This window comes from Pavona decussata, unplaced genomic scaffold, assembly GCF_977016875.1.
Source record: "Pavona decussata unplaced genomic scaffold, jaPavDecu1.1 SCAFFOLD_602, whole genome shotgun sequence".
Lineage (NCBI taxonomy): Eukaryota > Metazoa > Cnidaria > Anthozoa > Scleractinia > Agariciidae > Pavona > Pavona decussata.
This window is the reverse complement of record NW_028145860.1, coordinates 6,126,396-6,150,264: the sequence shown is the minus strand read 5'-3', so window position 1 is coordinate 6,150,264 and position 23,869 is coordinate 6,126,396. Positions and strand designations below refer to the sequence as shown.

The following is a 23,869-nucleotide window of genomic DNA, read 5'->3' as shown; positions in this document are numbered from 1 at the left end:
TAGCCGAACTATCGAGGAGCTGACTTGTTGTTTTGCAGATGACGGCAAAGAAATGTATCAAAGTGTATAACGCACGTGCAGAGCCAGTGTTTTGCTAATTAAAACTATTGTTTTCTGACGTTCTCGTTGATGTCGTTTTCGTCACTGCTTAAGGTCCCTAATGGAGAAAGTTGAGAGAACGGTACCTTTTAATAACTGAAACTGTTTTTTAAGGGAAGGAAAACTACCATAGACAAACCCAGGTCTTTCTGATTGGGGGTTGGATATGGGGCTAATCGCCCCACCCCGTAAAATCAATTTGGTTATGGAAACTAACGAGCAATGGCGATAGTGAGAAGGGCCTCGAAGGAGAGACCAAGCCAGTCCAACTCTCCACTGGGAGAATATGGAAGGTGATGATGGTGATGATTTGCGCGTACTACAGACAACTTTGCACTCTGAGCTACGCTGTTTCTCTCTATCAAGGGAAGAAGTAGTGGTGTCTTATTTAAGCAGCCAAAAGGCGGACAGTGCAATCCATCAAACGCTCGTGCTTGTAGTTAACAGATAAAAGGTTTTAAATTGTGTAACACAATAGGGGTTTTATAACGGATTATAATACTGTATGCCCTCGTTGAAACGAAACTGGCAGTTCACTCAAAGACGCGCTAACTAGGGCCTTACCTAGGGAATGGTAACGAATGCTGGGCAAGTCGAGTCTAAAACAATGGGTGGATTGGAATCTCGGTCACGTGACTAAGTATTCTCAGTAAAAAATCCAATCTCCCTAGAGATCTAGCCTATAGTGACGACAATGGTGATTTCTGAGAAATCTGTAACACCTTAGAGCCGACCAAAATGCATAAAGCTCAAAAACATGTCGTCGTTTTGCCCTGGTGGACATTAATCATTCTCGTTGCGACGTTAGTGACTTTATTCCCGGCATTTTTGTTTTGTTTGCACGAGATTGTAGTCCTAAAATCGCGCGTTGGTGACCAGCAGCAAAAGATCGCTTCTTTAGAATCCGTCACAGAGCAGCTTCAACGCCGAACTGTGGGAGACAAAATATCGAACGATGACACCAACAAGGCAGATCTGAAGTATTTTAAAATGGAGGTTTGGCCTGTTTAGCTGTTGTTAATCGATGCAATATTTTAAAGCCTTGACGCGTCTAGTATTGCGGTGATAAAGCATTCCCTGAGTCATTTTGGGCATAACGAGAGGTGCGTTTCAGACAATAGCGCAGTAGACTTCTTATGACCTCTATTGCCGTCAGGGGACATCCACATATGCTAATCTTTTGAAGAGTTCGCACATTAGGCCATTGAACAACCATAACTGATATTTATCTGTGTGAAGTACAGTTATTTCCGTGTTTGTCTTTGTTTAGGACGATTTACGTGTCAGGATAAGAAGAGAAGCGAGGTCAAGAAACCCTACTAGTCAGCAATGTCGGTGCAGGAGAGGTATACAAATCAGTCATATAAATCATCTGATGTACGTGTGCATACCTCGAGGTCTGTACTACAGGTACAGAAATTTTTGTTGGGATTGGGAGATACGACTGAACTGGGGGAGGGGAGGGTGTGGTGACTGTGGAATCGGTCTCGGGATTTTTGTCAAACTTGACACATTTAGTGCACGATCCAAGTCTTCTTTCTTCGGGGAAACGTTGTACAATGGAGAAGCTTTTATACCTGACTAGTGCGAATAAATCACATACTGCAAACTTGATTTGATGCACAATTCAGTTAAATTTTCGCCTATACTCGAATGTCAAAACGTAATTCATATTCCAAAGTGAGAAAAAAATTTACGACTGTATTTCATTGTTCAATGGGTTTTAAATTTGATAATGGTTGCATAATTGGCGCAAATCCATATTTTTCTGGGAAGTCCTCCCCTCGATCTTGACAGCGTGATAAGAAGCATATAATACAAACAAGCGTTGAGAGAAATGTTCGACTCGAATTTTTTTCAATAAAGGGACGTCAAAGGAGAAGGCTCGAAGGTCGCGGGTTTTAAGTTCCTCAAGATCTCATCAGAAGTTTAATCGTTTATATGCAATTATGATAGTTCGGGAATAGTCACGCCACATGGAGTGTGTGGCTTTTGTTGAGGTTTTGAAGATTATTTTTCAAGCTATATATATCGCCCCAATGTTTGAACAGCAACAAATGCTCTACCTGTAATACAATCCGCATTAAAAATATTGTTTTGTCCGAAGCATGCTCTGGGCACGTGTGTATATTGACCTCGGAATATCACATCATATAATATATCAAATATTACCACTCACAACAATGTAATGCGTGTGTGTTTACCTTAAAAAGCTAAATAGAATGCATAACTTCCTTGTCATACAAATCAAATGAACTGTATCTAGACTATACAGTTGTTAGAAACGTTTTCTAAATTATTTTTAGCAGCCTTGACTTTGTTCGGAAAATTAACACCATTTGTCTTTAGCGGAAGCACTTTTGTCTGCGGTTTAGAACAGGGTGCCAACATTCAATGATTGTCATCAATCAGTTTGCAACTGTATTTTCGTGGGTAAAGTCACGCCATACAGTCACGCAAACACTTTGGAGCCAAGGGTTTTGTGCGGTTTTCGCTGTTTGAACGCGCGGAAATTGGGACGAGAGCTATCCGCGCGATCAAAGAGAGAAAAACGCAACCCCCCCCCCCCCCCTTGAAACGCTTGCTACGCAGGCTACCAATCAAAAGACAGAACAACCGTTGATGGCAACGTTGGCGAGCCGTGCAGCGCTGTTTTCCCGCCATTTTTAGACGCCGGATTTAATTTATATTTCTGGACGAAAATTTCGTCATTCACAGAACAAAATATTGATTTTTTTTTCTTCATCTTCGTGGAAACTTTCACTGTTTTGACGCCGCTTGAAAAGCATAGCATCAATAATTTATAAGAAAGATGGCAAACAACTCTTTAGAATATCTAATTTCGCCATAAGAATAACTGAAGATTTTTAAACTGCTTTGGTTCTAAGTGATTTAATAGTTATACAGCTTTTCCAATACAGGTCCCAAAGGAGAACCAGGGCAAAAAGGTAACACTGAATGCTTTTTTCCTTTATTTTGTTTTGTTTGTTCTTTTATAGAAGACACAAAAACTTTGTTGTTGTTGTTTTCATTACTGTTAAGTCTCGAATTAACGCCCTCTATGTGTTCCGGAAATCTTCTCTGCACGTCCACCTTCCGAAAAGAGATTAACCGAAGCCGACCATTGGGTGTCCCTGAAATTCGTGGGCAACGCGACCTCAGCAGCCTCACACGATTTCGTGTAAGAGAGGAGCTTGGGCATTGTACTGAAGTGATTGGCTTGTTCAGTATAATTATCAACGTTATCTACAGTAGTTTTCAATTTAATAACGATAGCAATTCGAATTTACTTTGGTTTTACTTTACCAAAATTTGTATTTGATTAGTGAAATTTTTGCTACCTTCTCAACCATTGCCGGAGAAGCAAAACAAACTGAAAGCAATCGTGATTCGCTTGCACACTTTTTCCTGCGTATGACACCATTTGCTTATTTCAGTTTGCTTTAAATTTTGATTTGTTCTTGCGCTGTTGTGACTGAGTAAAGTAATTACTTCTGTTTTGGTTTTACGACACTCGATTGAAAACTGCTTTATGTGATGATCCTGTAGCATTACCAAAGGAGTCTGAAATGGTTAACTGATGCCTTGTCTTTATGTAGGACCAAGAGGACGAAGAGGACGACCAGGTGAGATCGTAAAACACGGTTCCTTGTAGAATACGTTGAGCTTAAAGGCAAAGGTATCGCGTGATTCGTACACAGAAATGCTTCCGTTCACAGCCAAATGATTCGTGAAAATGTGCCGACTTCCACGATTCGTAAATAGGGCTAGGCTCTAAGGGACTACGGTGGGACCAGTTGCGGATTATATTAGAATTGACCATACGAAGACAAAAAGAGAATTAATAAAACGCATGACTGAACTCTAGGACCCACCAAAATCTCGTGTTGTTGATGACGATCAACCTCGATCCCAGGGTCTTTCTGTTGTTGTTGTTGTTTCTGTTGTTTTTTCATGAGTTGAATAGGAAAGGAAAAGAAAATGAAACGGTGAACCGGCCGCCGATCCCAGGGTACTTTGCCAGCCCCCTCAAATTAAAAAAAGGAAAAGTCACTGAGATCGCGGCTGGTTGCTAATTACCGTCGGATTTCATAGTCTATAAATTGTGAAACTATCACAAAACACAGCAGAGGAGTTTGAAGGTAAATTAAACACCGTACAGGGATGCAAAAGATGACGTTTCAAGCGTTAGGCCTACGTTAGAACTTATTTACCAAAGCTTTTTTTTGCTACGTGCGGGTAGCGCTTCGAATACATGGAACACGGCAAACTTTGTAAAACTGTCAAAAGCCTATTAGTTCGATAAGGGGGTTAGTTTCTAAAGAAACTGTGGTGCTGCGTCGTTTGGAGAGTAGAAATAAATTTTAGCCGGTTTATCAACAGAGTTGATAACTAAAGGTAAATTGGCCGCCGTAAAGAGATTCGAGTGCTGACGTTTCGTGAGAGGGAATCCATCGACGAAAGGCTAACGTTTGAAACGTCAGCACTCGTATCTCTTTACAGTGGCCAATTTATCTTTGGTTGTCAATTCTGTTGATAAACCGAACATTCCTTATTATCAGTTTGACTTTATCGTCTCTCGTCTCAGGTGCTAAAGGTGACAGAGGAGATGCAGGAAAAAATGGAAAAGATGGAGAGAAAGGAGACAGGGGCGAAAAGGGTATAACAATCCGCTTCTATTGTCGTGATGGTGTAACGTAAATCATACATAAAATACGCACCCAAAATATAATGCAGTAAGTCCTTTTTTTTTTGAAACCAAAAGAAATAACTAGGTAGTGGAGAGAATAGCTTTATGTCGTCAAGGTCCACTTTTACTTTGAGGGCTCAAAGATAATACGTTTTTGTGCCGTGTCGGTGAATCACTAATAGTCTTTTTTATAGTTAGGCGTGTGGAGACTGAAAGAGGAAGGGATGGGTGGGGGAGGGATTTTTACGTGATCACTGAAACTTATTTTCCTGGCTTTATGAAACTTACCTGTTACTAAGACTTCCGCTGCCTCTCTTTCAGGTGAGCAAGGAAGGCGTGGACCCCAAGGTAGTGCATCTGAAACAAAACAAACATCAGTCTTATTTAAACGTCTAGATCATCTATCACCAAACATTAACCATTATGCACAGGAAAGCGAATTCTGACGCATGAGTTCAATAAATTAAGGGAAACAATTTGAGTTGAAAAATCAAAACCATTGTAACCGGCAAGGATAAGTGCTACTTTTTTTCTTTTTGAAGTCTTTGCTCTAGTATAAGCGAAGAGAGCCATAGTGTGAAATATTTCGAGTTTGACTTTCAATAGGTATTGCTTCATTCTGTGATTGCTGAAAAGAGGGAAAAAGATCTTGCGCCACTTCCCCAGTCAATAACCAGTAAAACTAAAACCAATCGTAACTTGCTCACACTCTTGTTTACCGCGGTTGATGTCCTTTACTTGTTTTTGGTTCAAATTCCGATGGATTCATTGCCTTGTCAGCGTTTGTTGTCATTTTTAAGTTAGATTGATTGCTTGAAACTTTATTTTCACTCCAATTGGAGAGTAGTTGAAAGCTTATATCTTCGAGTAGAAACTACACTCTTTTGAAAACCGCTGTAAACTTCTAATTTGTTCTTTTCACAGGTATACCAGGCACTATGATTGGCGTAAGTAATATTATCTTTGCCGTTTATTTTTCCAAGACTGAAACTAGACTTCAGCCAGTGTACTATGTGATAGGGGACTATTGATGTCTAATACCTGGTCAATATTCTTTTATTGCATTTCAGTTCACAGATTCGGCTCATATTTTTGGGGTTGGCGAACACATCATTCCCACAGGTAGAACAAAATGTTAGTGTTGTTTTTCTTGGTTTATTTTTTATGTTATTTTATGACGTTCAATTTTTTTGGCCTTAAGAACTTAAATAACAAAGCAGTTTTGTTCGACAAGTTTTCGACTTTTTTGAGGCCTCTTTTAGATTTCTTTTAACAACGACCAAGGCTGTGAGTTAATGCAATTTTCTAAACGTAGACAATGAACCACGTGCAAAGCAATGACCTCTGAAGCCCTTTCCATTTAGCCAAAGTTTTCGGTTGGAAATTCGGTAAACTCTAACTGTCGAATGGCAAGGCTTTATCCATTCGTTTTAAACTTGGAATCTCAAAGGTAGACGCAAGAGGATAACAAAGTAGATATGGAGATTTTCCGCAAATGGAACGGTAATTTCTGTTCCAACCGGCTGGAACAGGAAAAGTGAAGTACTTTCAAAGTTATTCCATTTGTTCCGGAAAATTTCCGTTTGATCCGCGCCCGCCATTTGCAATTCAATCAGTTTAACCGCCGAATTTTGCTAAATGGAGAGGGTCCCTGGTATGAAATCCGTGCAAATAATAAGGGAGAACTTCATTGTGTCATCGCATATAAACCACGTGATCGTTTGGTCTGGCCTCACCTTGGCCCCATAAAGTGGAACCTCTGGTGACTGCATGCCTCTCGTGAACAATGTCCTCTGACAGGAGATGCCACATGTAAAAATTCAGTTAAGCTTAGAAGCAGTGTTCAAGATTGTCGGCTTTGTTGATTCCTTTGTCATTTTTTCTTGCTTCCAATTGAGAAAAAAGAAACATCTTCCTGACACACTTGCGACATGTAAACGATATAATGACATACTGTAAACAAAAGCCACCGTAAAGAGATTCGAATGAGCGTTAGCCCTGCTTCAGAGCCAATCGATTCGCGAATCGAAGTACTTTCCTGTGGTGTTATTCACTTTTCAATGTTCCTCAAGTGAAATTTAATGGAAACGTTAATAGGTTTTGACCTGTTTCTTTCTCCCACAGTTCACCGCATCACCAACTGGAGGCTTGGCCACATAACCGGAAGTATCAAGTTCGTAAGCAACAGTTTCCTGGTGATTGGTACAACGGGTTACTACTTCGTATACAGCCAACTGTTCTATTACGCAGGGGACACGCTTTTCATGGGACACTACACGTACATCAATGAGGACCCGGTCATGCGCAGTATCAGCAGTGTGGTTAACGAGACGAAGAAATACAACACAAATTACCAAGGAGCTGTGTTCTTGCTCAGAAAAGGTGACAAAATATCCGTGCGGATTCCGTTCACAAAGTCCTACTATATGCACAGGGACACCAGCTATTTTGGCGTCTTCCTCATCTGCCCTGTGGCAGCGCACACCACTGAATCAACCACCCCTGGTCCGAATCCCCAGTAAAACCAAGCGAATGGATGGTTTTCTTTTAAAGGGGAAGTGTCACGTCATCACATGAATTTGGTGTTATATCAATAACTCGAAACATTTTTTTTCTTTTACCAACCGAAACCTAAGCGTATTGTTCTTTTTTTTTTTTGGTAAACAAGAGGGTATACCCCTTCATCCTCTTTTGTTGTAAATTATCACCCCAGTGTACTAAGACTATCGAGGAGTGTGTCTGGCTTCAGTTGTACTGGGCTAGAATGGACTGCAACTTTAAAAAAAGGGTAGGCTAACATTTTAGATGTTCTTGCGTATTCGTTTCCAAAAAGCACAAGAGCAGGTCATGAGTTGTTCCTTTCAAGAATTCAGTTGATTTCTTTTTCTTGATTTTCTAAAATTATTTTGCAACTAAATGAAGGTATTGTCGCAAGCGATACTTCCTCTTTTAGCCTGTGCCACAGCTTCCGAGTTAGACGCGTGCGTTTGTTCGTGATACGCTTCCAGCTTTCGCGGACGTGGGTAAAATGTAAAGCGCAATAATTTTCAAGAAACAGATGCTAGCAGTGGTGCCGTTTCCTTTTGAAACCGCTATGTAGTTTTCACGAGTTTAACACGGGGTTCCTTTATCTCTTAAGCTTATTTTTTCCCTTTAAACTTCGCTCCCACGAACTTTAACATCTCAGTTTCACCGCAGAGGTGTTAATTTCTTTATGAAGTCACTACTTGAAGTTCATAACCGAAAAAAATCAGTTCTTGGGGCTATTATATAGTTCCGTCACATTCAGAATGTGTACACCTTTTTTCTTTTGCCAGTTGCTTTGCATATGAAATGCAGTCGTCATATTCCGTGCTTTAGATGTATGTATAAATGTTATAACTAGCAATAAAGTCTGAAAAATGAAGATTTTTGTAGCTATGAACATGTAAGGCAGACGCCGTCACACGTCGTCTGCGTGCCTTACTAAAATCCCGGGGTTTTTTTTAATCGAGTGCTAGACAAAACGATAAAGAGCTGTAAATTGTAGTTTTATACACATGTCCCAAACAAGAGCTATTTTAAAATCTGCGCTTACTTTGCCAGAGCTGAGTAAAATTCGACTGGCAGTTCAAAATTGTTTAACCTAACGGTAAAGTTTAGTTAAGCTAAAGATTAAATTAAAATAGCATCTTTTACAATATTTTTTCAGTTTCTATGTAGTGCTTCTCATGTCAGAAGTTAAATTCATTCCGTTTTATGGAGTCACCAGATAGGTAATCATAGATTACAGAGACTGGATTAAAACAAATAGTCTTTACTTCATTTGTTTTTGCCAAATGTTGTACTTGCTTGTAAATTAAATATTGGTTGCTCTCACACAATTATAGTGAACATTGTAAAAACTCATCTGTAAATAAACATTAGATGTTTCAAATCAAACAGTGTTATTGCTTGAAAGGACACCAAAGGTTGCATCATACATCACCCTCCAGTGACTTTAACACCCTCTCCACCAAGGGGACAGCCACAAAGTTTCAATTAACATTGAACCTGCATAATATGCTTAAGGTATCCCTTATTCAAGGTTACAAATGCTATAATTGTCTTTGGCTGCTTTTCCCTGGGGGGGGGGGGGGGGGGGGGAGGGGGGAATATTCAATACATTTTAAAATGGCAGGACTGTCAACTCTCCCGAACCGTATCTCCCAGTCTCCAGATTTATGTCTGTTATCTCCAGATTTTGAGCGGTATCTTTTGGTCTCCAGATTTATGTCTGTAATCTCCCGGATCATTAAAGAAGTTTGCTATTTTGTCGTAGACTCAACTCTCTGACAAGAAAATCTGAATGTTTAGCGTTGTTTCTGGTATTGTGTAATGTATGAATGTATGTCCCGCCCCCGCCCCCCCCCCCCCCTCCCCCCCACTGAACCCGTGAATTTGGCCTTAATGTGACGCGTCTGTAAGGCGCTTTGCCGGGGAAGTCTTGTTGTCCATATTTGAAAACGTGCGAGGTTGACAGCCCTGCATATGGGGAAGCTCCCCACGGTCCTTGCAAAATTCAAAATGATGTGAAGGGACATGCCTGGTACATGCTGCGAAATACCCCATGAACTGTGGAATGCAATGTATTGTGACATGACACGGTTGAATGTCTTCAATACACTTTTCCCAGATCAAATTTGGATGTGTCACATTACAAAATACTCCATGATTGATGGAATGTACAAGGAGTCTTTGCCGCCTGCCATTTTGAATCTCACAATGACCCTGGGAGTGAGATTGAAAACCCAAAACGTTATGTTGCTTAAGCCTCCTATGCAGACGCGTTTTGGACTCGTCACGCATTCCTCTGCCACGCATGGGAGGAATGCGTGACGAGTCCAAAGAGCGTCCATGTAGGAGGACTTGGGTGTGCAAATAATTAACTAATTGCTGTTCAATTAATTAATGGCTGTAATTTTATGATATATGAAGGTCATTCCTGGTTCCTTCACTTCTACATCATATTATCTTTTTTTTCCTTTTTCTTTCCGTTTTAATCAGTTTCTATCACGAGCTGAATTGAGCAGGATGGTGCCATTATAATTTTCGCATAATTTACATGAAGTTCATTAGCATAGTAGGAATGACACGTTGCATATTAAAATGACGTTTATAACTGGCTTGAGACTATTGAGAAATAAATACATTTTGTCACACCAACGTCGCGAAAGAAACGACTAGTATTAATATTGAATTTGCGACTTTTGTGGCAAGTTAAGAATTTATTCATCACAAGTAGCAGCACGCGTCACGCTTGAGTGCGGTAAAAAGCGACACGAAAGCACATTTTTCATACCTTATTTCCCTGGCAAAATTGTTGGGATTTATAGCGCTAATTTTCGGAAAAATACTCGTAAGTTCCTGAAGATCGAAGAACAGATTTTGGTAGATCTTATTACAAAGCGATGAAAAAGTCTAGTCGACTATAACACTCACTGGTTGCGGTTCGAAGGGGGGCAAGGTAGCAGGCCAATAAATTCAATTCGTATATAAAGAGTTCAAGTAAAAGCGTATTATGTTGTCTATCAATGGTATTATAGTAGAGTTTGTAGCAGGGCAAAGCTTGCACGGTTAAAGAGCAGGCTTTCTTGCGCTACCTACCTTTATCTCACCGTTTAAACGAAGAAATATAACGACAGATTCTTAAGCCCTTACTCATTGTGTTGGAATGTGCTCTCAGTTATGTGGCAATACTTACTTCTAAATCCCTACTTAGTTCATACCATGCCTTACCTCGAACACCTTAAAGGTTTCATCCATTCCTTGAAAAGAAATTGAACAACTAACTCTTTTCAACTTGCTTTTGCCACTCAGCATTCTGATCTGCTGACGGAGCACATTTTTTTGACGCGATGTAAGACCCATGTAAGACACATGGGTGGGGGAATCCCCAGATCAATTCATACCTATTTGTCACGTGCTGCAGAATATTTCATCAGATCATCAGATTTACATTATTTTGGAAATACAATTTTATTTTATATTATTAATTTAGCTTGGGATTTGTTACAATTTGTACAGACTATGTGAATCGACAAAGAAGAAGTCTATCTTTTTATTCTGTTCCAGGTGGCCTTCTTATTTTGCTTTCTCTTTAATAAGGTCTAAACTTACCTTCGTAACCTTCAATACAGCCAATCAGTTCATTTAAAATTTTATGGACCGTCGATAGTCGTATTTAAAACCTCTTTGAAAAGACCCAATTTTAAAATACATGCTCTCTCCACCATTCTCGTACTATTGTCATGGTGCTAGATGGCGCAATTTTGTAATTATCTTTGGTGATCATTTTCTTAATTCTCATAACCTGTATATTTGATTAAGTAGTGGTATTGTAAGGAGAAATAAGATGCTGGTCACTTAGTGTGGGTGGGTCCATATCGATACCAAATACTCGATATCATATCGGCTGTTTCGATCCTTTTCGATACTGTTCACGTGACCGAACACTTGAATATTTGAAGGCTGTTTTACTGCCGAAAATCAATATTTTTCCGTTTGTGTATGTCCCAAGTAAAAGTGACGATAAAGGCTTATACTAGACACACGTCAGTATTTTCTATCCCAGCAAACAGCGCTTACCAAAAGCAGTACTCCTGGCCAGTATTAGCTGCAGTTAAAGGAACATAATGTATCTATTAACCTGAGCACAGGCCAACTGATAGGTTCAATGTGCCTTGAGCTGTTTTGTTCTGAATAGGCTATGTCTTGCTGACTAGAGCTTTCTAGTTCTTGTTATATATCCAATGTTTTCTTGTTTCCGCCCTTTTTATTGCTGGGTTAAGGATCAGTCTTACGGTCTATAACTTATTGTCCCAAGTATTTTACTGATCCAAGTCAGCAATAGATCCGGCATATTTCAACGTCTTGTCGCTGTACTGTGGTCTTGACAAATTCAGAGTTTCTAGACCGATTCTAGTTCGAGCTGGGTTCTGCCTTGGCTACAGTCGGTCTGAAATAGCCATTGCGGATTTTGTGATCTGATGTTTTGTGTGTGCGTTTTCGTCTGCATTAAGAATGGGGGAGGGGGGAGTAGAGAGTAGGAGAAGGGAACTGGCGGATGGAATATCGGGAGATATTTTGTTCAAATTAAGAAAGCTTTTCAAGCTTTGGGTGCATCCAACCCCTTCCCCCCCCCCCCCCCCCCCCATTCCTCCCTTCCACCTGGTAAAGTTAGTTGGGGAGGAGGGGGCTGTTATCTTTATTCTAAGACAAATATGTGGCAGTGAAATTGAGCCTAACTGGTTAAATCTACGGATTACATATTTAATTTACATAAGAGTGCGTTGATTGGCTCTTTCAACTTCCTTATTTTGTATCAGGTTTCACTTTCGAGCCGTAATTCCTTACATGCCTTATCAATTGTTCGTACTCAACTAACTGTGTACGGTAGGCGCTCAGGATATGTTGCTAAGAGAGAAAGAGGGAGATTTTGAGGGTTAGTTTAAAATCCTTTAAACCCGTTGATGATAACTGTACTTTCCATACATTACCGGCAAAACATGTGTTTCACTACCTGAGTAGGAGTGCTAGATATCAGATTCCATTCTGACAGAGGAAGTCGGCCTCGTGCCGTTTGGATTTCAACAATTGATGACCGGATGAGCCATAACTACAGGAGAATTTAGGTGAGTGTTCCGTGATATAATTAACTTACAATTAAAGAAACTGAAGAAATATACAAATGCTCACTAATATCAATAGATTTTCCTTGAAGCACGTTATTGGGAGTGATTCGTTTGTCGGTTCCGGGTCAGAGCCCAGTTACGACGCACAAAGTAAGCTGTTCGATCCGTTTCGTTTTATACCATCTTCATTTCTCGTCTATTTGACAGCTAAAGTATTGAAGAGTTCTTTTTTAAGAAGGAGTAATGTGGGAGTCGACCAACTCGCAAAAACATTAGTTTCTTCAAATTATAGTTGGATCCCTAGATTCAGCAAATTACCGACTCTGGCACTCTTAGGTGACAAGGGAGTACAACTCAAACAGTGCCTCTTCGATTCGTTCAACAGCGATATCGTCAAACTTCTGTTCCACAACAATAAGTTTATGGAGTTGTCATTTTTAAAATTCGTGACCGAGTGGCTTTCTTGCAGACAGCGAACTATGAGTGTAAATGAGCGACAAGATTCTATTCGCTTTCTCGTGATTTAATAAGCTATTTCCTTGATTTTTGCAAACACATAGTCACTCAGTAAGTTTCAGGAGCCCTCTCCCATCACTATGTTGGCTACTGTGGGTGCAATAAGAATATCTTGATCGCGACTTTTTTTTTCAAAAATCCAAAAATCACTGAAATCCAGTCCGGTTCTCCTTTTACGGTCATCCACTACTGCACTTGTCAAAGATTCAAATTTTAGGTGGCATTCATTCTAGTAGCCTAACAGGGTTAGAATGGAGTCGTACTTATTTTTCTCAAAGATTGTCATCCAAGTCAGGGCAACGTTGGTTAGAAAGATAAAAAAATATAAGGGGTATCTAATTTGAAAGGGAAAAATAAGTCCGGTTACAGTTTCCTTCCTTCTAGAGTCTTTTGGGCTCATTCAGCATCCTCATTATCATTAAGGATTAGGTTAACTCAACCAAAACTACTCAGTCGTGAACACACTGTTTGCAGTTCTTAAGCCAACTCTTATTAATACACGTATCAGAATAAAAGAGGCAAATTGAACAGGCTTAATCTACAATGCATTGACGCCGACATAGTCTGTTAACGCTTTTCTCTTTTGCTTTAAAATGCTTTGACACTATGTAAACAAAGGGTGCTTTGCATGATAATATCCCGGCAAAAGAATTCTGAGAAACGGAGCCTAGCAAGTTTCTTTGAAAAGAAACTTCTAAATGAAGTCCGCATCCCCCCAGAAATCACCGTCTCAAGACAGATATGGCGTAAACAGCTTGATCACGTGAACAGAGCAATATGTAGCGACTGACATATCATGATTGTGCTCTATTTAAATGGAATAGTTCACCTTCCTTGAGCTTTAAAGATCGCAACTGGTATCAGTTACAAACAAAAACCAAAACAGAGCGACATGACCAAGGAACGAGATGAAATGTTGAGTCAGCCGGGGAAATTCTGTACATGGATGCTGAACTTGGCTTTTGCTGCCATACTATGCGCTGTCCTGTTTAAGGTGATGATGTTATCACAGGACGTGGAAGATTCAAGAAGAATGCTGAAGGAATTGTCCAGCAATCTTTCAAACATACAAAGAGAGAACGAATATTTAAAAAAACAGCTCAAGAATACCAAGCTGAAGGTGGAAAATAACGTGCGAAAGTTTTCGAAGGCGCAAAAGGTGATCGAGACTTGGAATGCTTTCAAACGGCTTCAGAATCTTAATAGACCTTGAGCAAAATTATTGTGGTTCGTTTGTGGTTCGTAAATGGTTCGTTTAGTTTATAGCTGTCGTTTCTATTAACCTTTATATCCTGTTTGTTTACTCTCTAGGTCTCGGATGTCCGTAAATCGGCAGCCAAGAGGGATGTTAAGACCGCGGAACGTAAGTTCTAGAATTTTGTATGTATCTTCGAGTGAGAATGTTGGTATTAGATGAGTTGACATGCGTGTTAACAACAGTTAAAGCCGGGAACAAATCGCAGTGCTTAGTGACCTCCACTTATAAATAAATTCACCTTTTCATCAATAAGATTCCTCAAGTTGATGTCATTGTCTGTTTTCGTTATCTTTTTGCACACTAAATGTCTATTTAGACCTGTGAACACTTCTCCAAATAGTAGCTACACGATGTACAATTTTCTTTCTTTTCTCCCACGCTAGTGAAGCGTGAAACTCCACTTCCGTGTGAGACTAAACAGCTGAATATCAACAAACGTATTTATCTTACGTGTTAATAGGTCATAAAAAAATCTCAGAACATCACATACTCAATTTATATGTTTTGAGAGCCGGGCTCAAGCACCTAATTGAAGAAGACCACAATAAAATACAATAAAATATGCCTCAGTCGCTGGAATGAGGTACATGCATGTTCAAAATGTCATAGAATTATTTAATACGAAACCGTGCCCATGACTGTCCTCATACATTGCTTAAACTGATTAGACCGAGGTGTTTCCACACATCTATGCATCCATCGGCATTGTTGTAAATTAAAGTGGCTAATCGTCAAAATTTGTTTTTATGTATCATAGATCGTGATTTAATAGTTCGAACCAGATAACAACCACTGTATCCTTCAATTTAAACCTTTTCCACACAAGGGGAAAACCTTGGGTAAAACTGATGCTGCATAACGTTTGTGTCTGTGGATGATATACCGCCCTAAAGTGTAAAAGGTACTGAGCAGTACCCTTCTTATAAGGTGCAAGATATTGCTTACTTTTGATCCTATGGATGAAATTCGTAAGTCTAACATTCGAAGGATACATTTTTAAGTGCACTTTTGAGCCGGATGTCGTTCGTTTTTGCTTTTTGAAAACAGCGTTGTTTGGATCAGTATGCTCGTAGTAATAATCTTGTAACCTTGGATAAACCAACAATGAGAGATTTCAAACTACAGAATACTCTATCGTGAGGATCTTGACCAGTCAAACATTACGATTAAAAATCTACAGTCAGAGGTGTCCACCGGTCACATTCCGCATAAAGATTTCTTTCTCTCACCTTTAGTTTTTCTGAATTGAGAATTTGCCCCTCGAGTGATGACGATAATATATTAAAGGTGACAACATCAGTACTGCATCGAAAAACAAATTCCTTTTACAAATTTTTCAAAAGATTTTAAGCCTTGGCATCAGATAAACAGGTAAGAATTGATGTTTTCACTTTCTGCAAGGACTGTTGTTCTTTGCTACTCATTTAGTACACAAATTAGGCGACGGACAATGGAACTATTTTTAAACATCCCCACTTCCATCCGATGTTACTTTCTTTTCTTTTAGACGGGTTGTTCAATTACAACAGGACACCCAGTTTCAGGATTAAGCGTAGTAAAGATATTTCACGTACGATTTCGCTGAGTTTAAGTCCAGGATCAGTTTGTCTTATTTCGATAACCATAGTTGGGCGTTACAGGTTCGTACATCCCTACTCTAGCAAAGAGCTCTGGTCTTTCATCGTTGATATCTGAATCTCTCACTGTCAAATGCTAAAATAAACCTTCACAGCTACGTAATCATGTACAAAGAAACATTCGCATCAGTGAATATCACTGAATTTATAGTGTGTGAATGAGAGCAATTCTGTGTTACTTTTTATCATACTACAAGTTGTTTCTCACTTCCGAATCTGCCCTGCCCGGCTGAATGAAGTCTTGAACTATGAGTACTCAACAGTAGCACTGAGCAGTAGTTATCTATTATGCTGAACAGAGAGTTCGAACTTTTAAGTCTTTTCATGAAATCGTTTAATACTTTTAAAAGAAAAGGCAGTTTGTCTTCAGTTATTCTTCACAACAAAATTCAGGTTATAATTTAAACAACTTTTCGTTCGTGTTACACTTTGGTGCTAATGGCAAAAGTGTTAAACTATTCTAATCATTCAAGTATGGGCACGGTACCACCCTCCTCCACCCCTCACTCTAGAAATGATTACACCGGGCCAGGGAGTAATAATAACAGCAGTACAAAGAACTAAAAAAAGGTGACGGCAGTTTGAATTAGCCTCCCGCGCAGTCGTTTTTAGGGGACTCGTATTACCTCCTCCCCTAAAAAAAAGCGTGGGAGGCTACAGTGAATCTAATTTGAGTATTACCGGCTACTTGATATGGGTGAAAAGCATCTTTTTATTTACTTTGATAAGCTTAAAATCAGTTGGTCTGTTGCCAGCTTTGATCGGCAGGCACGTTTGGTTCTCACTGGCTTCACGTTTCACTGAAAAATTCCGTCAAAGACAATGCAAATGGCGGAAACGTATTTTCTTGGTAGGTGGTTAGGATTCAGTTCTTACGGAAGGAAGGAAATGATAACTTGATTATTGAATTATTTAATTCAAAATTAGAAAATAACCGGCCGTGACTGCGAAAACAGTTAAAGGTTGGTAAACATCCTGTTTCGATAACACAGATTGCCATGATCACTTTTCAGACTTTTCACGAATTTGTGACTAATCAAAAAGGTTTTCGGTATCGTTGAGATCTCCTTTGAGATAGAAAAATGCTAAAAATTTTCGTTTGAGCTCCTAACGAAGTGTCATAAACTTTAACTGAAGGGTGATTTTTGAACTGAATATGGGGTTTTAAAAGCTTCGAGGCCTTTCTGCTCGTGACGACGGGAGATTACAAACGGGAATACGGTAAACTTAACACTGAGTAGACGTTGTGGGTGTGAACACGATATCAGTTTAAGGCAGCATAAGAGCTTTTTCTCTGGAATGGGGAAAAACGTAAAACCTGAACATTTTATACCAGCTTTAATATCATAAGTGCAATGTTCTATCCCGGCTCGAAAACTGCGCTGGAAATAAGCGTGTTTATATGAGAAAGTGGTCGTTTGCTGTTTGGTGTGCATGCCTGTGTAGTAATTTAGTAATCCACACAGCCATAAATGTCAATGGTGATCGAATTGTACCCGACGAAATCACGTGAGCTGCCCATAGAGAATGAAATGAATCAATTTAAAGGAATCTGTTTTCAGGTTTATCATTTTAAACTTTTGTGGCGGTTTTTCACAATTGTTTTGTGCAACTTTTACCGCAAAACTGGCAGAAAAATAAATTTTACGAATGGCTCACGGACCTTGTTATTTTTGTCTTGCCTGACTACATTCCGCTTAACCAGGGTGTTTCGACATTTGCCGAAGCGCAACATTTTTCCAGGAAAGTAGGGAATTCTTCTTTGTCATAATTTGGTGATTATTAAGTATAAATGCGTCCAATGTCTTAGCTGAAGAGTAAGCTAAACGCCTGAGACTTATTAATTGTTCAGCAATTCAATTCAATTCAATTTTATTTTTCACACGTACAACGAGATTCAATACAATACATAAAAAACAATAAACGTTTATATTACAAAGGAGGATTAAAAAGAATTAGGATAAATTTGTTTGGTTTAGTGTGAGCAGCGCCCAAGGGAGCATGCTGCTTTCGAGTTGGGCACTGCTTACGAAGGAAGAGAAAATTATTTCGGTGGAAGAGAAAATTATTTGAAAAGCGGTTTGAAAAAGAAAAAGAGCGTGTTTAGCGAACGGATGACGGTGAAGAACTCTACATTACTTTTGGTTTATAAGCAAATTTTTCCTGTATTTGGTTTTAAACGACGAAGCGGAGACTGATTGCTTAATGTTACAGTCTATTGTTTCCCATATTTTTGATGCTGCGAATTGAAAAGTGTGTTTACCGTAGTTAGTACGTATTTTTGGTCTGCTAAAATTTTGTTGAGATGAAAATCGGGTATTGTACGAGTGCCGAGAGGATGCTGTGGAAATAGAGTTTGCAAAAACAGGACATATTTGATCATTTATTATTTTGAACGTGAAAATGGCAACCTTGAGCAAAAACTTCTGTTGCAATTTACGAAATAAATTGTATGGTTTGTTACATGGGTAATCAGTCGTCAATGCTTTGTGCAAATGTGATAGTCACCGGCGCCATTTCCGAGTTGCTGTGGACCTCATTATGAAAGCGAGGCTAAGTGCAAAGTTTTTCATATGAAAAATAGTTTTGTTTGCATGTGAATTTAGAACCATTATGAATTGAGACCGTTCGGTTTTTCACAGTGGATATACATTTTACTTGACTACGGAGCCATCTTCATAGTTTGTCCAAACAATTATGAGAGTATTGTATAAAAGCTGCCCCAACTAAACTATAAAAATGTAGGCAACTGAATGGTACTGATAATCAACACGTTTGGTTTTATAGTAGCAAATCCGATCAGGGTTTTATTATGAGTTATAGATTTTGACGGGTCATCGGTGAATTATAGCGAAATTAAATCATTTCGAAATCTTTCCGAAGTTTTCAGCCTTCAACTCAAAGTATTCCACGTGTCCACTGTTTACAACCGGCCGACTAAGTTGATCGTACGTATTGTGCTTTGTTAAAAAGAGTTTCGGTTAGGCTTTCGTATCATCTTACCTTAAAAACTCTCCTTTGTTCCGCCACCGCTATGCATCGAAAATCCGATCAAAGAAACAGGTTTTGGAACGTTTTTCGAACACAACATCACGGAACAGCTTGAAAGAAAACCTACGAGCTGCACACAACGCCTGTGGTACAGCTGTGGCGGTTTTGGCGCGAAAGTGTTTTCCCATTTGATTGGCTAATGCCAGAAGTAAGAAGGACACGCAAACTCGTATAAAACTCGTTACATTTTTGGAAAACTTCGGAGTAAAACCGAAGAGTTTGGTTGGTCAAAATAAAATAATAATCGCAGATGTTAATTTTTTAGTAACGTAATAACTATTAGTCGGATTCCGACCAGAATAATTCGTATTGAAATGGAAACTTTCGAATGAAGGTGAAACAAAGCAGCAAATGAAACGAACATTTTCTTATGCATTTCTTTACCCCTCCCCCAGTCGATACATAGAAAAAGGGTCCTCTGTGACTGTCACAGAGTTAGTTGTCTTTTTTAAGTAATACTCTTTGTTATTTTATATTTAATTTTGCAGATGAGGCACAGACGAAACGCAAGTGCCGTAGAAATCGAATACACTCTTGCTTGGAAACATATTTTAAAGGTGCGGAATTCAGGTGGATTTGTGTGTTTTTCACCAGTAACTCGTGGGTCTCTTTCCTGGAAACTCTATGGATGTACATTGTTGATCTTGCAATTCTATTTTAATCGGAAAAAGGTAGATCTGATACATAATGAACGCGCATTCTTCTTTCAAGAAATCAAACAAACGTAAAACTGAACATCTTATGGGAATTCTACAGTTCCCCGCTTCCCGGAATAGCCAACGCATATATTATTTAACCCAAACTGTTTGAATTCTGTCTTGTGAGATGAAAGATGAAAATCACATTTTTGCCATATTTGGCGGCACAGTTACGCCCAGTTTAGAAGTTATTTTATTGGCTTCTTCGGGAAACTCATTGCAGACCATTGCAGCCTGTCAACTAAAATATAGAAACTGCGGATGTCATCTTTTCTCTGCTATCACACGAACAGAGGAACTCGTGTTGTAGGACATCTCTTTTCTCCTCTGCCGTAATCTGTCATGTCAGACTCCAACAACACTGGAAGTTTCCTTCTTATATTGCATACTTCTCCACGAATTCCCATATTAACTTTTTTTCGTTTTTGCTTACCGGCCTTTTTACTAACTATTTGCTTATTTATTTTCTTTCGTATTGTTCTGTTTTCTTGCAGAAAATCCGCTTAACTGTTCTACGATAAGGCACTGTGTGCCACCGCCGGAGCGTAAAAAAGGTACTTTCAATTAGATTACGAGCTTGTAATTTCTCTCACATGATGCTTAACAACAACAACAACAATACTTTATTTACCCACGCTACATCTAGGAGTGATAAAAACTCGTTAAAACATGTGCGTGAAACGAAAAGCATCAAAAAGAAAAGAAATAATTTGAAAATTACTGAAATGCTTGCAAATCAACTATCAACTCATGGAAAAAGAGAGTGAATAATCAAATTTTCCTGTCTGTGCTCTGTACACTTTGGCCACCGCCTCTGTTTTACACGCTTCGAGCTTCCTTTTTATATATCATGCCTTTCCAGAATTCGAAGGTACAGTATCTTTAGAAATTTAGTCAATCATATTGCCATTATTTTGGGAACATGCCCGATTACGTCCAAATTGGTCGGTCAAGTTGCAATTGCAACCTGGGTCACCCAATGCAACTTGGGTCGTACAATTCTGTCTGTAATCATACTCGTGATTTTAAAACAAATAGGATTTTGTTAATCACTCGTATGATTACAGACCACTCCACACAGTCATATTATACTATTATTTATTGGGCTTTGTTTCATACACTTAAATTACACTTACACCTGAATAACACTCCAATCGTATTCAGATCAATAACCATCACTTATCGACGTGGCTCTAGTAAAACATATCCCCTTACATAATTCTTTAGACAAACGTTTATGTACGTTCCGTGTGATTTCTATATTAGATCTTATCCAAGTCCATCAACTAAAAGCTGGCGGCATTATTAAAGAATTGAACAAGAAAACAGGTTTGACTTACTAAGTCAATTTAGTCTTGTTTCTTTTTATATTCAACTTTAATAAATCTATTGGAAATCCTCAGAGATGGGTTTTAGTTGACAAATAAAATCTCCTCCCTAGGACACTTTCAAGGGAGGCCTACTGAGGCCTTAAGGCTGGTTTTCACTAGGACATAAGCATAAAAAGAAGCAGAAGCTCAAACGCCGCTAAAGTATTTTTAACTTTTAAGGAAACCTCCATTCTGACAACAAATTGACATTAAATTGTTAAAAATATGTCCAAATTCTTAATTTTATTATGAAAAGTGGTAAGACAATTCAAGTGTGCTAAAAATTGGAAACGATTATCGCTTATTTTCGTTTCTAAATTTCCCGGGGGCCACCATTTAGGATTTATGACGTCATTTGGTTGCCGCTATTATCAGAAAGCAGAAGTTCTTTTGTGTGAAACAAATTGGTAAAGGTATGACGTCATAGGATCCAAAATGGCGGCCCCCAGGAAATATAACAGCGAAAATGGGCAATAATCAAATACTGTTTTGTCCGACACGGAAATATTATTTCCATGTTTTCCAACGAAATTAGAAATTAGATTGTGTTATCAACAATTTGACGTTAATTTATTTCCCCAACACTGACAGTTTCAATGGGCGTCAAAAAACTGTCAGAGGTGATGTCAAGGCGCTACCGACACCTTTGATAAAAAATTCTTCCTAAAATTAACCACCTCAAATACTTAATTTTAAGTGCATGTCAAATTGTACTTTTGTTTTCCAGGGTTGTTGACTGTTGTATGGCGAGGATATTTTCCCAACACCGGCAATATTGTATTATGGGATACAAAACGGATCAAAATTCTCCGAGGTGGTATTTACTTTGTTTACTGCAGCCTAAGGGTAGGATCAGAGTACGTCGAGGAAGTTTCTATCTCCACCAACCATAGCAGGAACGGCGAAAAAACTTTATTTTCAACGAAGATTAACAATACCAATGCAATTCATGAGGTGAAATTATATGGACAAGACGAAATTCTTAACGGGACTGATTTATACTTGCAGGTGAAACCTAGGCGTGATGTTTTTATTCCAGAGAACATGACTGGGCTACGCAGCCTGTTTCCTGATTATTCAGTAGATAATTCAATGGAATACAACAACTTTGGAGCGTTTTTGGTCAGCTGAAGCGACCTCTCAAATCCCCCTGATACTTAGGCTTTCTGTTTTCGTTCATAAGATATGACACGACTACTGACGTCACCGAACAACTTGTCGACTTCTTGAATTTACTTTGCTTGCGCTCGCCTTTTTGAGAACGCTCGGGGACAAGGTAGGCAAATGGTAAATTGAATCATAATTTGACCATAATTGACCGAGCGGTCGATCAAATCGATCAAGACTACATCAAAACCGTTTGTGGTTATCAAACTTTGTAAGCTGAATTTATTAGTAGCAAAACCGTTCGTTTTCCTTATCCGGATTGATTGGGTTTTTTCAGTCTTCTGGACGCTCACTAACTCAGTTTAGGCGTCTAAACCTTTTACTGACTACTGTTTAAAAATTGAGACGACACTTTGTCTTGATGGTACGTAAGCTTAGGCAAGGGGCTTGCAACTGTCTCTTGTCTGCTTCTAAGAAGGATTTGTAACCAAAACGTGATACAGTCGCATTGAACTCATGAGCTTGGGTCTTTTTTACTCTCCTTGAGAGATATAGACTTCGTACACACGCATGCGCTTTCGTCTGAAAACAGAAACGTTTCCTGGCTGTCTCATAACCCGCCGCCATGAATACGCTTATTAAACGAAAACTTTTTGATACGCGCTCCAAAATGGAATCTTTTGAAAATATACCCACGAAAAACGCCAGTTATGTTTGCCAAAATTAGGAAAACCAGTGGTCGTATGATTTGTTCCAGGCGTGCGCAAAGTCAAGGTTTGAATTTCAATCTCGTCATTTACGTTTGGACAAGAGACACAGACTGAAAAAGATCTTGTCGACTTTTGTTCCCGTTTCGATTAAAGCGCAACTTTTGAAAAGTTATTCATGTTGTCCTGAGGACGTTAGTTTCGATTGGCTGTTGAACAGTCAGGTTGTCCTTGTTTTGAGCCTGATTAGTTAAATAATTGGTCAAAAGAACTCTTGAAAAAGAGTTTTTACCAATACAGTGGAACCTCGATTTAACGAACCTCTATTTAACGAAGTCCTCGATATAACGAACGCTATTCTATGTCCAGGCCAAAGTTACAGTAAAATGTATGGAATAGAACCTCGATATAACGAACCTCGATATAACGAATTCTTCGATATAACGAACATAATCCGGAAGCCCAAACGTAAAATCTACCTCGATCTAACGAATTACAATGTCAACACGCGACAGAAGATTAACGCTGAACAGATCAACAGGCAAAAAATCCTTTTTATCCCTATGATAAAGAGACAGCTACTTTTCAGTCAACGGCTTATTATATCTCATAGACATTGGCACTATAGTATTTCGACATCAGCATTGAATTCCGTGACAGACGTCACCTGTGTTACAAATCAATCATTAACTATGATCTCGATATAACGAACATTTTGGTCGTTTCCCCTCAAGTTCGTTATATCGAGGTTTTCGATATAACGAACCCTCGATTTAACGAACAAATTTGGCCGGTCCCCAGCGACTTCGTTAAATCGAGGTTCCACTGTAACTGTAAACGTGTTTTATAGTTTAGCTAGTGAGAAACAAAACATGGCCAAAAGTGACTTGGTTATTGCGCGTTTACGTTTTATAGTCTGTTTCTGATTGGTCTAGTTTGTATGATCTAACTGGCCAGTTCTGCTCCCTAACCGTTGAAGCACATCACCAATTTCTATCACTGTGATCTATCACCAAACTCTGTAAACCAATTCGATAAAAAAGCACTTGACGATACTGATTACAATGTTCAGTTGAATAATACA

At 39.0% G+C, this 23,869-nt stretch overlaps 2 protein-coding genes and 1 long non-coding RNA gene across 4 annotated transcripts in view; 2 read left to right on the top strand and 1 right to left on the bottom strand.

Moving 5' to 3' along the window:
- Positions 1–10,666, bottom strand: part of LOC146449681 (uncharacterized) — a 48,864-nt gene extending 38,198 nt beyond the window's left edge. Inside the window, exons 1-2 of the long non-coding RNA XR_014860602.1 lie at positions 10,547–10,666; positions 5,078–5,146 (exon numbers count right to left, since the gene is read on the bottom strand). This is a non-coding gene — a long non-coding RNA (uncharacterized LOC146449681). The remainder of the gene's footprint in view (positions 1–5,077; positions 5,147–10,546) is intronic.
- Positions 760–8,710, top strand: LOC146449682 (uncharacterized). 2 transcript variants are annotated; one of them, XM_085101374.1, is made up of 9 exons: positions 760–1,095; positions 1,370–1,445; positions 3,021–3,047; positions 3,699–3,725; positions 4,688–4,759; positions 5,111–5,137; positions 5,714–5,736; positions 5,860–5,911; positions 6,914–8,710. In XM_085101374.1, exons 1-9 carry the CDS (start codon positions 838–840, stop codon positions 7,309–7,311), a joined length of 960 nt encoding a protein of 319 aa, XP_084957500.1. In that variant the 5' UTR covers positions 760–837; the 3' UTR covers positions 7,312–8,710. The 2 variants fall into 2 exon arrangements, with proteins under 2 accessions (XP_084957500.1, XP_084957499.1); XM_085101373.1 differs by having other exon boundaries at positions 5,860–5,923.
- A 2,491-nt stretch (positions 10,667–13,157) lies between the features above and the next one.
- Positions 13,158–23,804, top strand: LOC146449680 (uncharacterized). Its single transcript, XM_085101853.1, has 6 exons — positions 13,158–14,116; positions 14,269–14,320; positions 19,392–19,460; positions 20,096–20,155; positions 20,868–20,930; positions 21,699–23,804. The coding sequence occupies exons 1-6, from the start codon at positions 13,850–13,852 to the stop codon at positions 22,100–22,102; spliced, it is 915 nt and encodes a 304-aa protein (XP_084957979.1). The 5' UTR covers positions 13,158–13,849; the 3' UTR covers positions 22,103–23,804.
- The last annotated feature ends 65 nt before the right edge of the window (positions 23,805–23,869 follow it).